The sequence below is a fragment of the Protomyctophum bolini genome (assembly GCF_963924005.1).
Source record: "Protomyctophum bolini genome assembly, chromosome: 17".
Classification (NCBI taxonomy): Eukaryota; Metazoa; Chordata; class Actinopteri; order Myctophiformes; family Myctophidae; genus Protomyctophum; species Protomyctophum bolini.
The window spans coordinates 6,850,438-6,875,920 of NC_137878.1; the positions used below are offsets into that span (position 1 = coordinate 6,850,438).

Here is a 25,483-nt window from a genome sequence, read left to right on the forward strand (position 1 = left end):
ACCCATTCTGACCCCCCGAGATCAGATTCTAAAAAGAAAAAAGTCTTCTACATCCTGACAGTTTTCTGAAAAAGCTATGTTTCTGTGTCAGTGGTTCTTCGATTTTTCAAAAATAGCTAGACCTACAAGCTCGTAGAGAGCGCCACTCGGTGGCGCGCTATGAGCTTGCTATTTTTGAGTGGTGCAACCACTCCTACATCCAGCAATGTCCATGTACCTGTGTACCTGTGTACCTGTGTGTGTGTGTTTGAGCACGAGTATGTTACTTATTTATACCAGTAGAGGTCGCCAGAAACAGAGAGAGGGGTAGTGCTGTGTCTCTATTCAATAGCTAAAGCATAGCATAATGCTAACACCAAAAGGGGTTCCCCGCCCCAAAATGGGTTTTTAATATAAAGTGAGTCAAAGTTAATGAGCTCGACAACATGCCACAACTGGACCACTGGTGTATACTGTATATATGCTCCATCAAAGCGCTTGGCATACAGTACATACAAAAGCTTGCTTGTTGCGAACGCAGTGAGCACTTACTATGAGACCTAGCAGATCCTGTCTGTCTGTCTGTCTGTCTGTCTGTCTGTGTGTGTGTCCGTGTGTCCCCCCTTTGTGCCCATATATGGAGCTGATATGTACGAGCTGTTCGCAATGAGACCTATTTAAGTCGACCTAACGACTTAAATATGTACGAGCTGCGTTCGCTTCCCGCGTTTGCGCGTCTTACTGGTATATATACTCACAGGGGCTGAAGAAGAGATGGTCGTTGCACTCGTCCTCGGAACAGGAGCAGATGAAGAACTGCAGGCCCACCATGCCCTTCCTCTCCCGCAGCTCACACTTGCTGTTGTTGTAGTCGTCCAGCAGCAGGCCGCGCAGCGCGTGGGCCGGGTTGTGGCAGACGGTTTCCACCGTCACGTTGTCGTCTTGCTTCCTCCTGCCGGACAACAAAATGTTTTTTTTTTAGAACAACAAAAGTTCAAAAAAATGTCTTCTACATTCAGACAGTTTTGTGATTGCGAAGGCAGTGAGCACTAACTATGAGACCTATAGCAGATCATGTCTGTCCGTGTGTCTGTCTGTGTGTCTGTCTGTGTGTCTGTCTGTCTGTCCCGCTGTTACACCACCTGCCCGCCACCAGAGGGGGCAGCTGTATCACACACACACACACACACACCTTAACTTAAAAAAAATTAACTTAAAAAAAAACTTAACTTAAAAAAAATTAACTTAAAAAAAATTTACTTAAAAAAAATTAACTTAAAAAAAATAACACACACACACCTTAACTTAAAAAAAACGTAACTTAAAAAACAATTAACTTAAAAAAAATCTTAAAAAAAACACAAATATGTACGAGCTGCGTTCGCTTCCCGCGTTTGCGCGTCTTCTACTATACAAGTGAAAAGGTGTACCCATACTCATTCTTTCTGCTCTATCTCCGACTGAACCACACTTTCACCACACATCTCTATATGCAAAAAAAATTCGGAACGCTCCCCGAACTGACATAGGCTATTTTTTAGCCGTTCAAGTGTCTTATTTACTCTATTAAATATTACTTTTATGAAACATTCCTACACGGAACACGGAATCACTGCTGCCCCAACACGGTCAGAAACAAGCCCAACCAGCCCACAAACAAGCCCTTTAAACCACGCTACTTACATACACTACAACTCGCTTACAATTCGCAAACCTGGCAACACCCTGCCTCTTACGTCACCAGCTCTGTTGCCAACTACGTTCACTTAATGGGGCCAGTCTTTCACAGTGACACACATGTTACATGAACCACGCGCCCGGGATGGTTTCTACCCCTCAATGTCGTATTTGCTGCGCCCTTCTAATGCTGCGCCACGCCTACTCTACACTCACTGCTTGCAGCAGCAGCACTCGCTGGGAGCTGGGTCTGCAGGCGACCCTCGCGCAGGACATTGATGAGAGACAGAAGGAACAGGAGAGATTATACGATCGCTATTTCGCTTATTCCATCTAAATCTCTTTATTTACAAAAAAAATGACTCGACGATTCCCTTAGTTACATCAACATTGTTCTTTGACATTAATCGGATTGTGCCAACATATCACCCTTACACCGATCACTTTGCCTATTTTCGCCACACAGCCAATTTACTTCCGCGAGCGGCCGGGCCATTCCGCCCATGCGAATGCATGGAGAAAAAAAAGAGACGAAGATCCAGCTGTATCGGAGCAGTGCCACACACACACACAGTCAGTCACACACACACACACACACACACACACACACACACACAGAGAGGAGTTGACAAGTGAGAGAACGAGACGGCTGTTGCGTTTCACCATGGCCAGTGCTGTTGTAGACAGCGACGACGATGATACACGGAAATAAGTGTGGAAAAGAAAACGAGCAGACATCACAAAGAAATCGATCTGTCCAACGACGATGGTACAAAGACAACAACACAGCCAACTATATTCTTATAGAGAAAAGCTCTCAGCTAATTCGCCCCGTGCAAAACAATTAACGCACGGAGTTGCGGTCTGCATAGCTGCAGACATGCGACCACTATCAGTGGTGGAAAACGCTGGCTTTCAATATTTAATGAGAGTTGCAGAACAGCAGAACCACGTTACAAAATGCCATGCAGGTCACACATGTTTTCACTCCTAAAATGTATCAAACTAATAATACATGTGAAACGTTGCCCGTTAAAATCGTTTTGTCTAAAAGATCGTCAAATATATGGCCGTTAGTACTGTTAATTCAACATCCGGTGAGGGGAGGATACGGATTGTGTATGGAAATCAGCGCATACAGTGGGTGGGCTTTAGACCGGATGTAAGCCACATCCACTAAATGTACACTAAATAGAAATAGTATAAAATACTGCATAAAATGGTGTAGCCTACTGCAGCTATTTATAACCAGGTAGTGTATAAGTGAAATTGAACACTTAAATTAGTATTTAATACTTGAACTAACAACAGATGGGTCTATATACTATTTGACTTTTTTTTTCTTTCTTTCTTTTACTTACTTAGAGCTTAACAAGAATGTTACAAGTCATCTCATCTTCAAGAAACATTTAAAAAATGTTAGGGCATAAAACCCAAAGTTGTTAAACCTTTTATTATTCTCATTCTGATTTGTTATTTATAGAAAATAAATGTGACTTATTGGGAAACAAGTGTTTTTCTTTACAAACCAAGATATTGGCCTAAATTATAATGAATATAGCCCTCAATGCTGAAAAAGAAGGTTTTAAAAAAATAGATTGAAAAAATTTAATCGAACATCGAAGCAAATCGTGAGCTTCAAATCGAAAATTGAATTGAATCGTGGACTAGGCGAATCGTGATAGCGAATCGAACATCGAATCGAATCGTGAGCTGCAAATCGAAAATTGAATTGAATCGTGGACTAGGCGAATCGTGACAGCCCTAATGTATACATACGCCTGCACGCGCACACACACGCCTGTAAGGCCCCCCCCACACACACACACACACACACCAACATGCGATTCATTAAATAACTATTTCTCCGCACGCGCGCACACAACATTATTCACGTGAAGCCTACAGGGAATTACCGACGGAATGTATATACACACACACACACACACACACACACACACACACACTCCCGGCTCACACGCTTAGAATTTATAGATGCGCGATTACATAACAGCTGGGCGTCATTATAGCGAGCCTTAACATGTTGACTACACTACACTACACATAATAACTAATAACCCGTTTTCAGCTTAAAGCAATTATATTTCATTGAAGCAACTCCTTAGCATTGTTTTCATACCATGGATGTGATAAGAAAATGTATCAAACATAAGGGAAATATTAAATAGTATCGGGTGTACCAGTTTGGGCTTTTCTTTTTTTTCAATGGGGCAATACATTGATTAAACAAACGTTTGATTGATTGAGTTGTACAATGTTATACAACCCTAAACTACTTTTAGAATACACTACACAATACAATACAATTTTAGAACATATAATATTGGCCAATATGTCAAATATGTAAATATTACATATAATGGCATTGAATGGAAGCGGACCATTTGTAACACATGTTACAAATGACCCGCTTTTGCAAGTTTTCTTTGCAGTTGCTTACAGACCAGAATGAATGTGAATTCCGTCTAAACACGATGCAAACTAATGAAGAACATAAGCATGAACACATCCATGTGGATTTTTATTCACCAACACCAAAGACAAAAATTGTAGCACACATATACTCCAGGTGTAAAATTATACGCATTTTGAAGGTAAACACTTCAAACTTCCTTGCTGTACACATACTGACGCGATGGCGTCATGGTGGCGTTGACCAATCAAGAGATAACGTCCATGTTACAACCGTGAAGCGTTACAACCTTGGCGGCTCTCCCCTACATTTGTTACTAACATTAGGTTGTGGCGAAGTAGAAACGTGGCGAGCAGATAGTGTGTTTTGGACAAACAGGCTAGGTATTGGTGTTGATTTGGGTCAACTGGACAAACAGCGTGGTGTTGTTTTGTGTCTGTGTTTGTGTTGGAGCACCTCAGTGTGGCCGTACAGGTCATGTGCAACCTCTTCCACAGAGAGATGGAGACACTAAATCTCAGCTGGACAAACATGTTGGCACGCATGCATCGCTGCCTTGCATGCTGTGTGCTACTGTTGAGTCTGTCACTTACTTTGACTGATTTATGGCATTGTCTTTCTGTTAAAATCCAACTATGTTAATTTAAGAAATCTGGCCATATAGGTCATTGTTTATTCTCTGTGCACACGTGTAGCCTATTGTATGTCAGACTGTATGTCTGTCCCAGTCACAATCCTTTAGTAATTAGGCTGTGGAAATATTCAGGACAAAACAATGGTACATTTCCAATAACCCATCCGTTACTACATGTGGAGTCAACTCCCGCCATTTATTTCTTCCCATAGTGCGTGGCGAAGTAGCTCTGGGATGAGTGCGCGCGAAGCGCGCACGAAATTCTAGTACTTGTATATAACATAATGCATAACGTAATGCTAACACCAAAAGGGGTTCCCCGGTGCCCAAAATGGTATTAACTGACAGGAGTTGCAGCTGTGCTGACCTGCATTAATGTGTTCTTCTTAAGTAGCCTAACTTAACGGAACAGACCAAGTCCCTGACTCACTTGTTTAACCCCATTCTGACCCGAGACCGCAGATTCCAAAAAAAGCTATGTTTCTATGTCAGTCGTTCTTCGATTTTTCAAAAATAGCAGACCTATACAAGCTCGTAGCGCGCCACTCGGTGCCGCGCTATGAGCTTGTGTATCTGCTATTTTTCAATAGCTAAAGCATAGCATAATGCTAACACCAAAAAAGGGGTTTCCCGCTCATAACGAATATTCATATTTAAGCCAGTATGTAGAATAGGGACACTAGACGGGGCTCATTTCACTGCAATTAAGCAGCCTACTATAGACTCTGTATAATGAGCTAGTTTTGGAGACGCAGTATGGCTTATGTCTCGCGGGGAAAACATCGCGTTGAGAAAACAGGCTTGAAAGGTTCACTTCTATTATGGACTCTGACATTACACCTATAGCTATACTACTATGTTTAAGCATTTATTTCTAATGTCCCGTGCCAATTTCAGCTCATTTCAGACATGCTCTTCTAGTATGTGAAGAGTCTGCCTGTGCTAATAATATCCCATTTGGAGCCGGGAACCCGTTTTGGCGTTAGCATTATACGTTATGTTTCAGCTATTGAAAAATAGCAGATCTACAAGCTCAGCTTGTATAGGTCTGCTATTTTTGAAAAATCGAAGAACGACTGACACAGAAACATATAGCTTTTTCAGAAAACTGTCAGGATGTATCATAGAAGACATACATTTTTAGAATCTGATCTCAGGTCAGAATGGTATAAAACTGTCAGGATGTATAAGACATGTTTAGAATCTGATCTCAGGTCATTTTGGATTAAAAAAAAAAGAAAAGCCAAAGACTGCACCGTTGGCAGCCCCTCAGTCAAGCTGGGTCATATATATATATATATATATATATATATATATATACGGTACCATATGGTATGCAGAAGACGCACGAGGCAAACCCTGCAGGTGCAGAAAAAAGATATTCATATTCAGTTAGAGGTCACAGTGGCTGGCCGCTGAGCAGCGCTTGGCCATGCTCATCTGCTGTGAGAGGAGTCTGAAGGGTACTGTACTGTACGTGCTCACACATGAAGTTATATAGTTTTCCGCTGACATCGGCTCGTATAGCCTACTGTACTGTTACACCGTCATCGACATCACATAGCATAACATAACACGAAACGGTTTACAGTAGCCACTGTAGCCGCATGGCGTTCTTTCAACCCATTTTGGGCCGGGAACGTACCCTCTTGGTGTTTATAGCATTATGTCATGCTTTAGCTATTGAAAAAATAGCAGACCTACAAGCTCATAGCGCGCCACCGAGTGGCGCGCTACGAGCTAGATTTGATAGATTTGATAGGGAGCCAGTGTAGCCAGTACCAGTGGTTGGCAGAACACATTTTTGGGTCGTTGTTGCCACACACACACACACACACACACACACACACACACACACACACACACACACACACACACACACACACACACACACACACACACACACACACACACACACACACACACACACACACACACACACACACACACACACACACACACACACACACACACTATGTAGTATAAAAGATGGCTGCACTGCAATTTCGGGTATTGGGGCTATATACCCTTGTCTTTACAATTCCTTCACTGAGAATGGGCCTTTAAAAAGGTATTGCATTATATTGACATATTCATATTATTTTAATGTTAACAAATGCAAAACATGTACTTCAATTTGATAAGCTGCCACCAACAGGTTTGCACTTGAAAAGTTTGAACCGACAGACCGGCTTAAACCGGCTTATGTGCTCTATTGCCCATTAACTGCTGAAGAGGTTAATTAGCCTCTTTCAATTTTCACCCCAAGAGGAATTACTTTTTTTTTCCTTTTTAGGAATTACTTACGATAGGCTTACCATACGTCCTCTTTTGCCCGGACAAGTCCTCTTTTGGGGGGCTGTCCGGGCAGTCCAGGGGGGGGTTTATAAATTCCTTCAAATGTCCGGGGTTTTACACGTATCGCCTGTATATGTATCGCTACGCTCACAGACCATTCAGACCAATGTGTATTACAATCAGGGGGGCAGTCAGACGGATATTTTGTGAAGCCACTAAGGAAATGAAAGTTCATATAATGGCCTGTTGTGGCGCTCTCATTGGGCTCAAAAAAACCCATAGCCCCATAGAAGTCCATGTATTTGGGCCCAACTTCGCCTAGACTGTATTACCTTAATAAACATGGTCATGAATACTTTTTGCTTCCAGTCACTAGTTTAAAGTCTCATTTCTAATGTCATAATATTCTTTTTGGAAAATTATGGTCCCATTTATTAGAAAAATGACCATAAAGTTGCGCATGTTCTGAGGGGCGTGGCTACCGTTACAGTCTATGAACGGGATCCCCCTCCCACTCGAGTCAAAATAAAAACCAACGAAGAAGAAGGGGGGAAGTCCCGCCTCGTTGTCTGGGCCAGCCAATGGGCCAGCTGGCCTGAACTGGGCCAAAACGGATCTAGAAAGATGGCGACTTCCATTGCAAGGACTGACAGGCTTCATTTTACGTTCACGTTAGACCCGCGGGACGCTTTGTCCATATTTTTTACAGTCTATGATTACAATGCACGTTCAATGGTTCGTAGTGGAAAAACACTGAGAGGTGGACTTTCAGCCCGAACCCCGGAATGTGTATTATTCATAACTCTGCATGCGCTGCGCTGAGTCTGACAGCACTGGTCCCGACCGCAGAGCAGAGCAGAGAAAGGCTCGCTGGCTGCTCTGCTGTCTGCAGATAGACTGTTGTGCTCTCCATGAGGAAAGCTTGACATGCCAAAGAACTATCTCATCATCATTGACATGCAGAAAAAGTAGGCTACTGTTTTCTTAGCTTTGTGACTGACCAATGAGAAGCAGATTGTATTGTCTGCAAAGGAACTATGTGTCTGTCACAAATAAAAGTTCTGTCCTGCAAGCCCATGTCATGTCAACAACACAGACAAGGCAGCTGTGAGCGAGGCGAGTCCTGCAAATTAAATAGAGCACCGAAGTCCTGACGTAACTCGCTCATCCCCTCGATTCCCCTGGTTCGCGGAAGTAATTTCTCTATGGAGAATAACATGGGGTGATCTTAATATCGTCTACTATAAGCGTTGTGGTCCAAAAATAAACAAGTTGTCTCTGCGTTATTGTCAGGGAGGTGTCTCTGTATCGTTTGCAACAGTCAGTCACTAATATATGATACAGTCTGCTTCTAGCGAAAATCTAACTAATTCAGCAGCAGTAACATTAGCGTTTTCTCTCAGTCAGTTGATTCTTCATATCCATATGAGTGAAGCGGCCGGGGTGACACAGTTCTTATATGAAGCAATCAAAAAATCCTCCTATGGCGATTTCAATGCAACTAAACAAATACATGAACCTGGGGACTGACGCCCTCTACTGAAAGTGACGTCAGACTTCGGTGCTCTATTGACCCAATATTATTTTGTACAACCTACAGTAGCAAAGCATAAGATAATGGTTTGGAGAATAGGCTGGTCTCTCTTTTTACAAGAGATAAGCCATTGCATACAGGTTCTTAAACTTTTTAATTTCAATGACCCCCATAACTGAGAGTAAAACCAGATGGACCCATAAGAGTCCCATTTGATTCCATTTGTATCAGAGTTAAAAGTTATAAAAGGGTCCATTTGTTTATATACAAATACCAAAATGTTTATAGACAAATACCAAATGTTTATAAACAAATACCAAAATGTTTATAAACAAATCCCAAATGTTTATAAACAAACTACAAATTGTTTGCAAACAAACACCAAATGTTTGTAAACAAATCCACAATGTAGATTGTAGGTAAACAAATCCACAATGTAGGTAAACAAATCACACATGTTTGTAGACAAACCCTGAAATGTTTGTAAACAAACCCTGCAATGTTTTGTAAACACATCGTTGAACGTTGGTGGTAATAACGCGTCCAGGACATGCCTCAGACTTCTCCTCAGGAGACTTAGGTCAGATCTGAAGACATTTTATTTGGCGTTAGGAACCCGTTGTGACAGCATGCCCTTGCTGACGTCCACGATACCCCATCTGAAGATATTTAAGGCCCTATTTTGAAACAAAAACATTTTTGAATAGTTCAACTAGCCGATTTACAAGCTCACGTGTGGATGTAGATCAGCCCCCTCAAGGAACCATGAGGGTCCCATGGATCACACCTTTGAGAGCCACTGCTTTAAATAAATACATAACTAATATAGACCATATTTGATCAAATTTAGGAGCCAAACTTGCGATCACTTTTGTACCCAACCTGGCAACACATATATGAACCCTGATGCACTCCCAGGCAAAAAAAAATCCTTAGCACGGCCAGTTCCATTATTGAATAATTGCTTAGCAGTTACAGTAATGAACATGCAGGCAGGTGAACGTACTGTAGATAGAGCAGCAGTTATTAGGCAGCTGTGGCTTAGGAGGTCGACTCCTATGAGCCACAGAGGAGGTGGGAGGTTGGAACCGGAAGGTTGTTGGTTTGAACCCCGACTCGTGCTGGCTTTGTGTCAAAATGTAGCATGGGAGACACTGAATTAACCCCTAACTTGCTCCCGATGAGGGAGGCACCTTGCATGGTGTGTTATTTGGAGTGTTGGAAAAAGGCACTATAGAGGGAGAAAGTATTTATTTTAAAAAGACGCTTATACGCCGCGGACAAAGCCAACTCTCGTCTTGACAAAATCATGACAACAAACACAATGTCTTGGGCCAAACAAAGAATTAAAAAGTAGAAAAAAAAAACTTTTGTTGTTTTTCTTCTTTGCAATTATTACGGCTTACGGCTGTGTTTTTCGACTGCCCCCCCCCTCCCCCCTCACACAACAAAAAACGTCGTGTCAAACCACGTGACTCCCATTGGAAATGAATTGGCGAGCTTCCGAACGAGTCTCACGCATCAGCTATAGACAACAATCCGCCGTGCGGGAGGCGTGAGCGACGCCCGCCACCGACTCGACTCACCAGATGCTGACGCAGACGTCGTCCTCGTGGGGGCAGATGGACGTGATCTTGCAGCCCACCACGCAGCTCCCCGTGGGGGCGGCACAGCTGGAGGCCTCCACGTCGCAGAACTTGCACAGCTTTCTCAGCTTGATCAGGCCGCTGAGGGTGGCCTCTGTGAAGAAGGGAGAGATAATTATTATTATACAACAAAGTCGGCGGTTTTCGGGAATTCATTATCCACACTTTTCCTTTGCTGTGTGTGCTCCAGTTCCTGTCGATTTGATCCAATGAAAGCCAATGAAACTGGTCAGATGACCAATGATATCCAATGAAATGAACAGGAACTGGAGCACACACAGCCCAGGAAAAGTGTGGATAGAACAGCTTCAGTTTGAGCCCGGCCGACTGTCTATATAGCTTCATTCAGCCGTTTTGTCGTTTTGTTCCTCATTATCCCATTCTGACCTGAGATCAGATTCATACGAGGTTTTCCCGCTGGACACACACACTGGGTCTGATGAACCCATTCTGACCTGAGATCAGATTCTAAAGAATGTCAGTCGTTCTTCGATTTAAAAAAAATAGCAGACCTATACAAGCTCGTAGCGCGCCACTCGGTGGCGCGCTATGAGCTTGTAGATCTGCTATTTTTCAATAGCTAAAGCATGACATGATGCCAACACCAAAATGGGTTCCCGTTCAGAATGGGTTAAAACACTTTGCTAGGGTTAAGGAGGAGTGCTTGGCTGCACCGGCGTCTTTCGCTCCGTCACACACCAGCGATGACTCATGCAATCATGGCCTTCACCTTTTTTTTTGAGTGGTGCAGCCACTACCAAGGAACAGCAATGTCTGTGTCCGCCTATATGCATGTGTGGTTCACCTATATGTATGTGTTCATGAGCACCAGTATGACTGACTACCAGTATGGGGCGCTGTTGTGCCAGAAACAGAGAGAGAGAGAGAGAGACAGTGCTGCACTGTTGCCTGCTAATGTGTGAGAGAGAGAGAGAGAGAGAGAGAGAGAGAGAGAGAGAGAGAGAGAGGGAAGGGAGTTGCACCACTCTGTTCACATGGGTGTGATTTTTTTTGTACGAAAGGTTAATATTCATCTTTTTCCGGGTAGTCCGATGATGATTCCCACCAAGTTTCGAGAAATTCTGCCCACCTGTTCTCAAGGTCGACCTTATTAACATCCAGTGTCAGCTTGGCCCAAAAGACCCTCATAATAAAGTTCCAATAGAAGTTTCACAAAAACTGCTGCACTGACAAGAGTTGCATTAATGTGTTCTCTTCTTAAGTAGCCTAACTAACAGAACGGACTAAGTCCCTGACTCACTCGTTTAAAGTAAGAAGATAAATGGTCCAGAGACCAGATTAAAGCACTCCGTAATCAGCTTCTCAGCATTATGAATTATGACTCTCTCGCAGGCAAAACCACCCAGACAAAGATTTACCTGACCAATCCATCTCTGACCGGAAAATACAAGATGCAAAGACAATGCACAAACACAAAACTGTGTAGCAGAAGAGCAAATTAACACTTATAGGATTCACCGGTGGCAGTATAAAGCGGTAACATAAGGAACAGCAATAAATAATAATAAAACATCCAAACAATTTCTTCCTGGAAGATTGGAAGTGGCTTTCATGTGTATAGTCTTAACCCATTTTGGGCAGGAACCCATTTTGGTGTTATAGCATCATGTCGTGCTTTAGCTATTGAAAAATAGCAGATCTACAAGCTCATAGCACGCCACCGAGTGGCGCGCTACGAGCTTGTATAGTCTGCTATTTTTGAAAAATCGAAGAGCGACTGACATAGAAGACATTTTTTTTAGAATCTGATCTCAGGTCAGAATGGAAAACTGTCAGGATGTAGAAGATTTTTTTTTAGAATCTGATCTCAGGTCAGAATGGGTTAACAATAAGAGCAGTGTGCTATGCCAGCGGGCTGAGAGGGGTCCTGTTCAGACTTGACTGGCAGACAGACCCGCATATGAGAGAGAGAGAGAGAGAGAGAGAGAGAGCGAGCCAGACAGGCCTGTGTGATGAGTGCCTGTGGGTTAAGGATAATCATCTGCGGAGACAACCGGGCAGACAGGCAACGACAACAAACAAAGAATACAGCGACACGTCGTCTCGTCTCCTCCTCCTCCTCCTCCTCCTCCTCCTCGGCACAGATAAAACTCTCTAATTTGTCGAGGCCGGTGAGTCGTCGCTCTTCATCAAAAAGGAAGCAGTTGCACCAATTGAGTTTGTGTGAACAACATCAAGGCGTTCGAGGTGTGTGTGTGTGTGTGTGTGTGTGTGTGTGTGTGTGTGTGTGTGTGTGTGTGATGTTGCTCACTACACGACGACGCGCACGTGTGTGAGCTTTGTGCTTCCACAAACACAACAAACTCGCCTATTGTATATAGGCTATGTAGAGGGTTTTCCCTTACACTGTGTGGGCAGCGCTGCCGTCAGCCAGGCAGACTGACTGACAGCTGATGGAGAGACACATTCGCCCCGATAACGGATAAGATTCCCCCTTCACACCTGTCTGTCCTCGCCGTGTACGCTCTTCTCCTTTCAACGGCTCTAACAACAACAAAGGACCGCTATAGCTCTCTCCAACAGAAACACATTAAACCATTCTGACCTGAGATCAGATTAAAAAAAAATGTCTTCTATACAGTATCCTGACAGTTTTCCATTCTGACCCGAGATCAGATTCTAAAAAATGTCTTCTGCGTCAGTCGCTCTTCGATTTTTCAAAAATAGCAGACCTACAAGCTCGTAGGTGGCGCGCTATGAGCTTGTAGATCTGCTGTTTTTTTTCAAATAGCTACAGCATGACGTCATGGCAACACCAAAACGGGTTCCCGATCAAAATGCGTTAAAGAATGTGGACAAAGTGGATCCTCCAAGAGTTTGAAAGCATCACAGCAGGGGCGGAGAGATGTCAATTATGTTGAACTCCCCTCTGTGTTGTGTATACCAGCAGTCTAGATATACCCGGTAATCTGAGATTTCTGATGTTGTACTATACAGTAATATTGTGATATTATGGCATAAGTGTCGTCTCTTCCAGATTGTGTGTGCACACAGGCATTAGTGATGATGGTTTTTGAGTGGTGCAACCACTCCAAGGAACAGTAATGTCCGTGTACACCCAGTATGTATACCTATGTGTGTGTGGTCATGAGCACCGGTATATATGCCCATTAGTACCAGTAGGGGCGCTGTTTGCCAGAAACAGAGATAGAGAGAGATAGTATTAGTGCTGCACTGTTGCCTGCTAATGAGAGAGAGAGAGAGAGAGAGAGAGACAGAGAGAGAGAGAGGAGAGGAGGGGGGAGTTGCACCACTCAGTTCACACAGGTGTGATTTGTAATCAATCAAACAACTAAATCATTAGATCATGTTTGGTGAAAGATATTGTCATATTTAATTTAGTGCATATATGGCCCAGCCCTACTCCCATCCTTGGACAGTTGGAGTTTAGGGCTGTCCATATACAGTACACCAAGAACAATAACTATATCATCTCGAAAAATCATTCCAACTCAAGTGGATGGCAGAGTCCCCGACACAATTACAAGAATGTCAGTTGTGAACGATTTGATGAATGACAAACACCAACAGCTGATCACGATCTATCCAATTTGGAAGGTGTCATGTTGTTCAACATGGCACGTTCGACACACCGCTCACATTTAACACGTTGACAGACATGTTATCGTTAATCAGTGTGGACGCTCACATCATTATCATTTGAGTCAACAGTATCTTTATGGTTGTAATTCTTGGTAAGGCCCCATCGTGGTGAGATGGTAGGTATAGCATGCACAGACTAGTGCAGACCACGATAGTGAAAACAGCACATACGTAGGCCACCAGGCTGTAAGTCTGTTGGTTTGGCCTTGCAGGAGATATGGGGGGAGAGAGAGAGAGAGAGAGAGAGAGAGAGAGAGAGAGAGAGAGAGAGAGAGAGAGAGAGAGAGAGAGAGAGAGAGAGAGAGAGAGGAGATGGATCAGGAGAGACAGACCTAACACGAGAGAGTGAAAATGAGATCTCCATGTCGTACACATATTGCAGATCTTTTCATTTAATCTTCAACGATCGAAACTATAAGACATGCCTGAAATCAGAATCTCTTTAATGACTAAAACAGAGAGGGGGCACGGCAGACAGGAGGTGGGGGTGGGTGAGAGAGAGAGAGAGAGAGAGAGAGAGAGAGAGAGAGAAATACAGTAGGCTACAGGCCACGTGATCGTTATAGCCTTTGCTGCCATATATTATACTGCAACCGCACATTTGAGGCATGCCTGATTCTCCATGTGCACAGGAAGCTGAACCTGTTAGTTACATCAACATACATACAGTACTTGTAACCAAACCAACACTTGAAAGTAGGTTACCATCTCCCCCCCCAACAGCTTCTAGGCTTCCTCCTCGAGAGTGTCCGGTCACACAGAGAATGGAATTATCTCCGCAAAAATGGAATGACATTAGCAAAATTTTACCGGGACAGTTTTCACCCGAGTGTGTGTAATTACCGTACGAGGTGGGTCGAGAGAGGGAAATGGCCTTCTTTTGGTGGTCGGTATGTGACCATCTTTTCAAAGCACTGTCTTGCATGCAGTCTGTGTCTCTGTAGTACTGGCTTTGCTGAGTCAGTGCCATCAGGTTGCACACACACTGTGGGGGTCATGCTTTCCTCACAGCGCCAATACAACCTCTCTTCACCCCTTTGGAAAATGTTGAGTTCTCTCTTCTCACTGACTCGAAGGAAAAAGGTGCGGCGGCGCGCACTCACTGTGACCCATAGGAGCACAAAAGGCCCACTGTAACGCCTTCTTTTTCTGCCCTTTCTGGGCAGGGTGGAGTTATGGGAGTGCGGCTTCGAGGCTTGAAGATAAATACAACCTGCGGTGCGAAGACAGCTAGAGAGAGAGTACTAGCAGCAGCAGGAGAAGTGCTACTGGAACTCTCTGAAACCATGCGAGAGATTTCCTCTCAATGCTAGCAGGATATTGCAGAGGGATATTGCTTTAGTTCTTTCCCTGGTTGGGAGGAAAAAGTCAAATATCTCACACATAGCATGTATACCTACATATAATAATTATGTCTGAGATTTTATATATATGGTCATGAAGAGTGGGTCATGACCGAAAGAATACGGTTGCGACGAATACAAGCGGCCGAAATGAGTTTTCTCCGACGGGTGGCTGGCATCTCCCTTAGAGATATAGGCTGAGAAGTTCAGTCACGCGAGAGGGAGAGTCGCTTGCTTCTTCGCCTGGAAAGGAGCCAGCTTAGGTGGTTCGGGGCACCTGGTTATAGGATGCCTCTCTATAGCGTCTCCCTATAGGGAGGTCCTCGATGAACGTCCCACTGGGAGGAGACCCCCCCCCCCCCCCCCCCCGGGGCAGACCAAGGCGCAGTTGGAGGGATTACAGTATACACCCAGGAGGAAGTTATACTAACGTTGCTCTTGAGAGGGAAGTCATGGAGCTCTCTGGTGAAGCCGTTGCCCCCGCGACCCGACTACGGATAAGCGGTCGAAGACGGATGGATGGATATAAATATATACATACATACGCGTGCATGACGTGAGAACTCCAGACTAAAACGGTTTCTAAAAAGTGCAATTTAAAATCCCCCGGGACCCCCCCCCCCCCAAAGGTGAATTACTTTGAAGTAATTCAGCATTGAGGGTTTAGTATACGCAGTGTATAGTAGCTATAGCTGGAGCCAGAGTAATTATATCATTAGAAGCAGCAAGTCGTCTCACAGAGCATGTTATTTAACCCATTCTGAACGGTAGCCCGTTTTGGTGTTAGCATCACATTATGCTTTAGCTATTGAAAAATAGCAGATCTACAAGCTCATAGCGCGCCACCGAGTGGCGCGCTACGAGCTTGTAGGTCTGCTATTTTTGAAAAATCGAAGAACGACTGACAGTTTTATAATCTGATCTCAGGTCAGAATGGGTTAATCAGACCAGTGTGTGTCCATGTGGAAACCTCGTATGAATCTGATCTCAGGTCAGAATGGGTTAAACCCACGTGGAGGCGGGGATGTGCGAGGGGTGAATGGTAGTAATTGTCACCCAGGGCTACGGATAATTGCAGTGAGAAGGAGGGAGGATTAAGCATGCAGTCAAAGCCACTCGGTGCCGTTGGGACTGCGTCTGAGGCGGACGGAGTGGAGGTTGTGTTACTGTATGGTATACAGTATGCTGTCCTCCTCGTCTTTGGGGAAATGACAGACTATAGTGTGTGTGTGTGTGTGTGTGTGTGTGTGTGTGTGTGTGTGTGTGTGTGTGTGTGTGTGTGTGTGTGTGTGTGTGTGGCTTCCAGTGGTAGAAAAAGTACTCTTTTACTTAAGTAAAAGTACTAAGACTGCAGTATTATAGAACTACTCTGTTTACAAGTAAAAGTCTGGAAAAGTATTTTAGTCAAAATGGACTTAAAAGTAGGCTATACTAAAAGCAAAAGTATACTTGTGCAGAATGTGCCATGCATTTCAAGTTTCCCAATACTTTTGAAAATATATGATCTATAATATGATGCACAATGCGTCTCGATGTGACACATAGTGAGCTTGAAGATCAGCTATTTTCAAATGGTCGAAATGTATATATGGGGCTGAAGTGGTTAATGTATGCTTTGTCAATTGTCATAATAATCTAAATCTATACAAAGTAACTAAAGTGTTGAAATGCATGTAGTGGAGTAAAAGTATACAAGATTTGCCTCAGAGATGCATAACGTAGAAGTGGAAATATTCAAGTGCAGTAAATACTTCAAAATCGTACTTAATTTAAGTAGCCGACAGTATACTTGAGTAAAAGTAGCCTGTACTACTTTAGTTTCCACCATGTGGCTTCTCATAGTATAGGAGCTGTGCAGGTTGTGAATGACAACAGGTGGTGCTTTCAGCTTTTGAAAGGCACCAAGCGCAAAACCTTTGTGCATAAACCATGCAGATTCTTAATCTTTTTTCTTCGACGTGTTGAAATATGAGCGCAATTTACATTTAATTTAGCCACTGGCAAGGCATTGCGTGTGATGATGATGCATGATGCCTGTCGCAATTGAGCAATTACACAACTTTTCTTTTGGCTCCAGAGTCACAAGTCGAAGTTGTTCATTTGCATAACAAGGTGCTTAAATAACCGCGTTTGTTTTGTACAGCAGCAACTCGTGCGTGTGTGTGTGTGTGTGTGTGTGTGTGTGTGTGTGTGTGTGTGTGTGTGTGTGTGTGTGTGTCTGTACACCCACCTGCTTTAAATGCACACAAGCCTTAGCCAAAACTTCAAGGAAGCGAAAAGACACGGCCAAACAGTCGGTCAAACTTTCGCGATTTCTACATAGCCGATACGTTAAATACTATTTGGATAATATAATTTAGAAAGCTTGACAAGATGACAGAATGACAGCAGCGTGATGATGAACCACGTCAACTTTAACGTCCAGTGAATAAAAAAGGTCGACAGCACTCACCCGTTGGCTTCAACACGACACTACCAAAGAGGATCGTTCCACACCAAAAAGCGGAAAACCGAAGTAGCTCCATTTAGAAACGGGCCGAGAGAGCACTGCGCTCTCTTTCTCCGTAATTTGACAATCTCTGGCTATTATGGGAAAATATCAAAACGTATTAATATATATATAGGCTACACGAAGTTCTTAAGTTTTCTGTGGCGCGCGCCTGTTGCGTTCATGCGCCTTCCAAAGTTCCCAGCACAGCCGCTGCATAGTAGGCTACATAATCCTCTATACCAGCACGCACAGCTTGAACTATATGACTCACACACACTATGTGCACTTTTCATGAAACAGGAACTCTTCACAGAGAGGGTTGGACACTGCTTTTTTTCTCCTTCTCCCCGTGGCTCGCTCGCTGTCTGAGTCTTGAACCATGTTATTATGAGAACAGAACTCAACACAGCAAAAGACTTGAAATGGCACGCTCCGAAATAGGGTTTGAAGTGCAAAGTTGAAAGTTAACTATGTATGCAAATAACTTCTCGCCACTAGGCCTACTATATATATACATATAGGCTATTGCCTATTGCCTATTTCTTTTCATGTCTAGGCCTATATATTTTGTTTTAGGCATATATATATTTTTTATTTTTACTGCTATTTTACCTTTCTTTGTATTGTTATCCAGGCATTTGACCCCCATGTAGCCCATACCAACTGCAGCCAAAGTGATTGTGACAACAAAAGACATTGAACCTATCAACAATACATTATGTTTCGACTTACTATTATACAGACAGATCATTCAGACCATTAGGAAATGTACCTACCTAGAGATATATGCCTAGTTTAAATGTTATAGCACTCAATACCGGTGGAACCGAGCATTATTCTTTAGCCAATAACCATTACATTTCCGTCTCAGAGACACTTTCTAAATTACATTCTGCGTGTACATTAAAGCTTGCTGGAGGGGGTCCAGAGACCTGCCGTTTATCAACAGAACATGAGAGGTGGTGAGAGAATCTCCCGTCTCATAGTGTTGCTTTTTTATTGGTGACGTTCATGGGGTTAAGTCCACTGTAAAGGCCATAAATTACCTCTTCTATTGCTGGGGGATTTCTTTCCCCCCCCCCTCCGTTCAAACATATGTTTTCGCTCTGCATACTCGTGCCATGATGTCAGCTCTCAGACTTGACCCTCTGACCTTACAACGTATAGCTCTCCTCGCAGGATGAATTGTCTTTTCCTATATCCTATACACACTGCACTACACACCACAAACCTGCAGTTTATAAAACATGGTTTCTTTTCTGTGTATCTCTTATTTATTTCATTCTCGTTTTAAGATATTTGCGTCCACGTGCGCGTGCATACATTCAAACCCTCAAGTTCAAGTGTGTGTGTGGGGGGGGGGGGGGGTCAGAGAAATTATTTTCCATACAAGCTCCCATGAACAACAGTTTATAAGCAAATAACAAAACCACAATCAAGTTAAACGTCTTAGACGTAGTAGGCTATATATGTAAAAACAAACTGTTACTCCCATGTGGGCCTCGGCACACACAGGGTCCCCTTTCCTTTTTCTCCCTCTAAACCAAATCTCTTTGCCGAAAATAGTTGATCTATATACAAGCTCACACCGCCTCATGTTAACTTGCACATCAGCTATTTCCGCAGAATGTATAGCTTGCTATATAGGGTTCATGATGTGGTTGAACGATAGACTGTAAAAAATATGGACAAAGCGTTCCGCAGGTCTAACGTGAACGTAAAATGAAGCCTGTCAGTCCTTGCAATGGAAGTCGCCATCTTTCTAGATCCGTTTTGGCCCAGCTCAGGCCAGCTGTCCCAATGGCTGGCCCAGACAACGAGGCGGGACTTCCCCCCCTTCTTCTTCGTTGGTTTTTATTTTGACTCGAGTGGGTGGGGGATCCCGTTCATAGACTGTAACGGTAGCCACGCCACTCAGAACATGCGCGACTTTATGGTCATTTTTTTTATAAATGGGACCATAATTTTCCAAAAAGAATATCATGACATTAGAAATGAGACTTTAAACCAGTGACTGGAAGCAGAAAGTATTCATGACCATGTTTATTAAGGTAATACAGTCTAGGTGAAGTTGGGCCCAAATACATGGACTTCTATGGGGCTATGGGTTTTTCTGGGTCCAGTGATAGCGCCACAACAGGCCATTATATGAACTTTCATTTCCTTAGTGGCTTCACAAAATATCTGTCGGACTGCCCCCCTGGGTTGAACATAAACCGTTTTAATGCATCAATTTGTTTTCCGTCATGACTCTTAATTTGGCCAACGTCAACATGCCAAACTTTCAATGTCCTCTCTGTTTGTGTCGGTGTTGTGCTGTATATGTACACTAACAGTATGTGGTGTATTGTTACAGCCATTCCATCTGTATACCAAGTTTAATTCCGCCAGCCGGCCTATAGCCGCGTGGTAATAAAAGAAACCTTTCCTTTCATCCTTGAATGCACACCCACCCACCCCGGCGCGCCCCTCGACATTGCTCAAGCGCAGATAAACAAGCACATGCAGAGCAAACTTCCTGAGTGGTGTTATATGCTCAATGCGGTGCAGGTGCGTGGTGGCGTTTCATGTAAACTGCCCTGACCAAGTGCATGTATGCAAACACAGGGAGACTGCTGATGTCAAATCTCTGGACGCACTGCCTTGAGAAAAACACAGATCGACAAACAAACCGCTGCACGCGTTTAATTAACAGCGATGTAATACTCTTAACAATATCTGTCTCTCTCTCTCCCTTTTTTTTAGCTACATTCCTCAGCATCTCTCTCCCACACACACACACACACACACACACACACGCACAGAAACACACACACACACACACACACACACACACACACACACACACACACACACACACACACACACACACACACACACAGACACACACATGTAGCTACTGTATACTCTCTCTCCCCCGCACTGAACGTGACATGGAGAATACCACAACAAGGGAAAAAATGGAACAGGAGCTGGGGAATCTTTGATACACTTTAAAGCTTTCCAGTTCCTATACTAGTCCTATATCAATTTTTGTGATTTGGGCTGCAAAATACATGCATACAATTTACAATTTAGGCATTTAGCAGACGCTCTTAATCCAGAGTGACTTACATTAAGCAAGAACAAAAAAGCATGGGAATACATCACATAAAAACATTTATCATGAAACATGCGTAAGCTAAGAAAGTAACAGTGGAATATAATGAAACTATACATATAAGCTATACATCTATACTACTATGCTATACGTACTATGACGTGCTATGACTACATACAATGCACTTATGCTGTCTACATAACATGCTATAAGTCTGTATCAAATGCTATCTAAGTCTACAGAATTGCTATCTAAGGGGGTGGGGTAAGTGCTATGGGCCATGATGGAGTCTGAAAAGGTGGGTTTTCAGACTACGGCGGAAGATTGGGAGTGATGCTGCAGTTCTGACTGCAATGGGAAGTGCATTCCACAGTTTTGGAGCCAGAAGGGAGAAGAGTTTGGGACGTGTGGAGCGTTGTCCCGGCATGCAGGGATGCATTGCATGGACTGCATTGCATGGACTGCTGCACCTGTGCACCATTGACTATATGCTTTTGTTTGTAGTCACCGCCCGCACAGTCTCTGACAAAACTCTGATGCTATAGCCCCCCTGCAGCCAGCGGAAGGATCCTTGTTCTCCCCACACTCTGTCCCAGTGTTATTGCTTTTGTGGTTGTGGAATGATCAGTCCCAGTAGTAGTAAGTAGTAGTAGTAGTAAGTACGTCACACTGGTACGCTCCACCAAACTGAACTGAAAGTCAGCGCAGGCACACCTGAGATTCCATGAGCGGCCAAAAGCTGCTGTCTGTCTCTTAGTGGTTTTTCAGACAGCTGGTGGATGGAAATGAAGCTCCACAAGCTTTTCCTGGGAATCTGGCCGAAGCGGCAATCTGCCGCGTGGGGTGGAGCTTAATTTCCTGCATCCACCAGCTGTCTAATATCCCGGAAGAGACGCCGGCAGACGGTGGCTTTTGGCCGCGCATGGAATCCTAGGTGTGCTTACACACCCAGAGTGTGAGGTATTTCTTTCTCTGTGTTATCCATAAGCTCAGAGCACTGTTTACCTCTTGTTGCTATACTCTACAAAAACATAATTGAATCCACCCTGTTGTACTGTTTGTTCCCTGTCCCTTTTCAACATAATCGACCAATCTCCAAAAAAGACAAACGTACGAGCGTCACATACCGCCCTCCAAAATCATGAGCATTTAATTAATTCCCACACCCAAATTCCCCGAACAACAGAGCCATCACTCACCTCGTCCCTTCACAATAACGCGCCACTTTTGTCCTGAACAGAGAGATATAGAACTTTGAGGTGGGGAATAACGTCACTTTGACTAGAGTTTCTTCATTTATAGGAGATTCTATGTATTGCTATTTGTCTGTCTATACTCTATCTATGTGATGTATAGTATGCTGTTCCTCCTGTGTTATGTTGAACAGGCTGTACCCTCGGGGACAATAGACTAATCTTTCACTTTCAGTGACAACAAGCATCCATCTTCGCTGCTTTTACAGATTCACACAGCTGATGGATGCTGAGGTCACTATGATGAGTGCCGTGCGAGGGGGGGGGAGATTTTGGTTTAAGTCTTGCTTAACCAAAACACAGTGGGTATAGGCTGGGGGGTTGAACCAGCTATCGTCCAATTCCCAGAAGGCCTCTATCATCGATGGCAGCCAGTCAAAACTATATGACCAGCTCGACATTTTCCTAATCTATAGTATTTAAGCAATAAGCACACACAATTTAGCATCTCATTCGGTAACCCATCATGACCGCCTCACACACTGTCTCTTGGTAACACAGCAAACAATTAAAAAAGGAATGTGAGTTAACTCAGCATGCGTGCCGCTCACGCGCACGCACGCACTCGCACACACGCGCACTATACACACACACGCACACACGCGCTCACACACACACACACACACACACACACACACACACACACACACACACACACACACACACACACACGCACACGCTTATTTCCAGCCGTATACTGAATGTAACCTATGCCACACACCAGTGATTATCAGTGTTTTCTCTGTGCCGCAGGGGTACACCGTGCACACGTATACGTCCCAATGGGGACGTACGTTCTCCAAGCGTTCTGAGAAAGGCATTGTCTCCCAGCATTAGCCAGGTGTCCCTGGCCTGAAGGAAGGGAAAGTTTATCCGAGCAGCTCCCAAAGCTGCAGCCAGCGTATCGCAAACATTTATATGCAGGCTATTGTTCTAGCCGGGGCAGAGTAGCCTATTACCGAGAACTGGTCCAAAGCTGAAAGCTTTTTGACAAGGGAGCATATTGGTGTGGTGGTGGTGGTGGTGGTGCAGTGTTGATTTTGACAGCAAATTCAGATTTTAGTTTTAGTCATAAATATAGTCTCTTGAATAGTTTTCATTTAGTTTTAGTCACATTTCAGTCACCTGGAATATCTTAGTGTTGGTCTATAGTTCTACAGTTGATTTAGTCGACTAAAATGTATTTTGGCAGACCTTGCACCCAAGTGTAAAATGACTTACAGTACAGTATATAGGCCTACTGGATTGCTTGTCCACTAGTCCATTTTAGTCTGGTTTTTATTTAATTTATGTGTTGACGAAATTGTCAATATATTTAGTCTTAGTTTTAGTCTTCATTACTTATAGTTTTCATTTAGTGTCCATTTAGTTTCCGTCAGTGAAATAAGGTAGCCTGTCATAATATTAGTCGACAAAATCAACACTGTAGGTGGTGGTAGGCTAAATAAACACGCCTATGGCTGCTTCTAGGAAACATCCTGTCTCATGAAAATGTCCCCCTGCAACAGGAACATCTTGCTGTGTACCACCAAGTCAGTGGGGACACATGGAGAAGATTTGATACTGTCACAGTCACATAGGCCTACTTTTGTCATTCATTGTACAGTCTAGGTCTTGTATTTCTATATGTATTGTTCCCTGGTCTAGCTTTCATGGTTCTGTTTGTTTGCTCCAGCTGCGTCTCATTTTGTAATCAACGTTTGTGTATATCAGTCTTGTTCCCCAGTCAGTCCTTGTTGAGTCCTGTCACCTGTTTCAGTCTGTTTTAAGTTGTTCATGTTCACCTGTCTTCTGAAATAAAACACCAATTCGTGGTTTTGAACACTACATGCCTGGCTGTCCTGCGTTTGGGTCCTTACCTCACCTACACATGACAGATACTATAGGCATGTAACGATACACTCAACTCACAATACGATACGTATCACGATATGAGGTTCACGATACGATTTTTCCGCAAAAGTAGCAAAAGTATAGCATTATCTTTCATGTAAAATGACTTCATTTCTGTGCAACAACTGTAAACATGCTTTCATGTTTAAACCTATAGCTCGAGTTAACATTCCTTCTTTTCTTTGATGGCATCTTAGGATAGATGTAGACCTCTTTGACAGTGCAGAAACATAATTGCCTTCCTTGATGTATTAATGAGCATCAATAACGACCATCACCATGTGTCACAGACACATACAGTACAGCTCCCCTCTGCAGGCCTCTACTACTGAAAGTGACTGAATGGAGTCTGTCTCATTTCTCTCCAAAAGCACGTGAATATGATGGAATATGATTACGGCTCACATTTTATATCACACACTAGCCCCCCTAAAAATAAATTATATCGATATATATATCGATATATACGATATATCGTTACATGCCTACTTGATATGGTCACATCAAGTCTCAGCTGAGCAGTGTTGATTTTGACAGCAAATTTCGATTTTAGTTTTTGTAGTCTTTTGAACGGTTTTAGTTTTGTGGTGACTTTTTAGTCACCTGGGATGTTTTAGTGTTAGTCTAGTTTTAGTCGACTAAATCTACAGTTGATTTAGTCGACTGTGATATTTTGGCGGGCCTTGATGCTATCGTAATGGATGATTTCATACTTGCTGAAAATGGCCGATCTACAAGCTCACAAGGCGCCGCAGCGTGACGCGTTGTGAGCTTGTAGATCGGCTATATTCAGCATGCAAGAATAAAATGACTTGTGTGTTTTACTTCTACTGGATCTCTTGTCCACTATAGTCCCTTCAGAACATTTTAGTCATGTTTATTTGTTGCCGAAATTGTCAGTAGGCCTATATTTAGGCACCATAGCTTAGTTTCCATTTAGTTTTCGTAAGTGAAAACAGGTAGTCGACGAACATTTTTCGTCATAGTATGGAGTATGTGCTTTATGACGTAATCAGTGTCCTGTCCCTGAAAAAGCAGATCTGCAAGCTCACAACGCATCACAAGTGTGATGTGTCGTGAGCTCGTAGATCTGCTATTCCTGGCATGCATGGGAGACCATCGGATGACAGAGTATGAATTATAGGCATGATGACACAGACCAGCATAAACACAGCACACTAAATCTGAATGGAACTTACTTACATAACGCCACAGTCACGTGAATCACATGCATTCATTTTTTGCAGAAAGTTGACAAGCTAATCTGTCTTCATATACGGAGACATGTGACTGCACTGTGTGGATGTGAATGTTACTTCTCTTGCAAAATCCAGGACTGAAATGAAACAAACAAAAAGCGAAATGAAACATAAAAGAAAGACAAGAAAGCCAAAACAAATTCCCACATCGTCATTCTTTCCCTAATATCCCCTGGAAACCATCTCCTCTCTTTAAAGCGTAATGGCAAAAACATCTCATTCTGGTGGGTTTACCAGAGATCGATGTAGATTAGATGCCTACACAGCATTTAATTGTTTCAGTGTTGCATACTGTTTGGAGTTTGTTCTGCTTTTTTT

At 43.4% G+C, this 25,483-nt stretch overlaps 1 protein-coding gene across 2 annotated transcripts in view; it reads right to left on the reverse strand.

Moving 5' to 3' along the window:
* Window positions 1–17,907, reverse strand: part of LOC308331376 (TGF-beta receptor type-2-like) — a 49,278-nt gene extending 31,371 nt beyond the window's left edge. For both annotated transcript variants that reach the window (XR_013965585.1, XM_080786797.1), the window contains exons 1-3: window positions 17,622–17,907; window positions 10,143–10,296; window positions 738–931 (exon numbers count right to left, since the gene is read on the reverse strand). Coding sequence is in view for 1 of the 2 variants with exons in the window: in XM_080786797.1 (XP_080642923.1) it covers window positions 738–931; window positions 10,143–10,296; window positions 17,622–17,694 (421 nt within the window). In the remaining variant the exon portion in view is untranslated. The remainder of the gene's footprint in view (window positions 1–737; window positions 932–10,142; window positions 10,297–17,621) is intronic.
* Window positions 17,908–25,483: the final 7,576 nt, after the last annotated feature.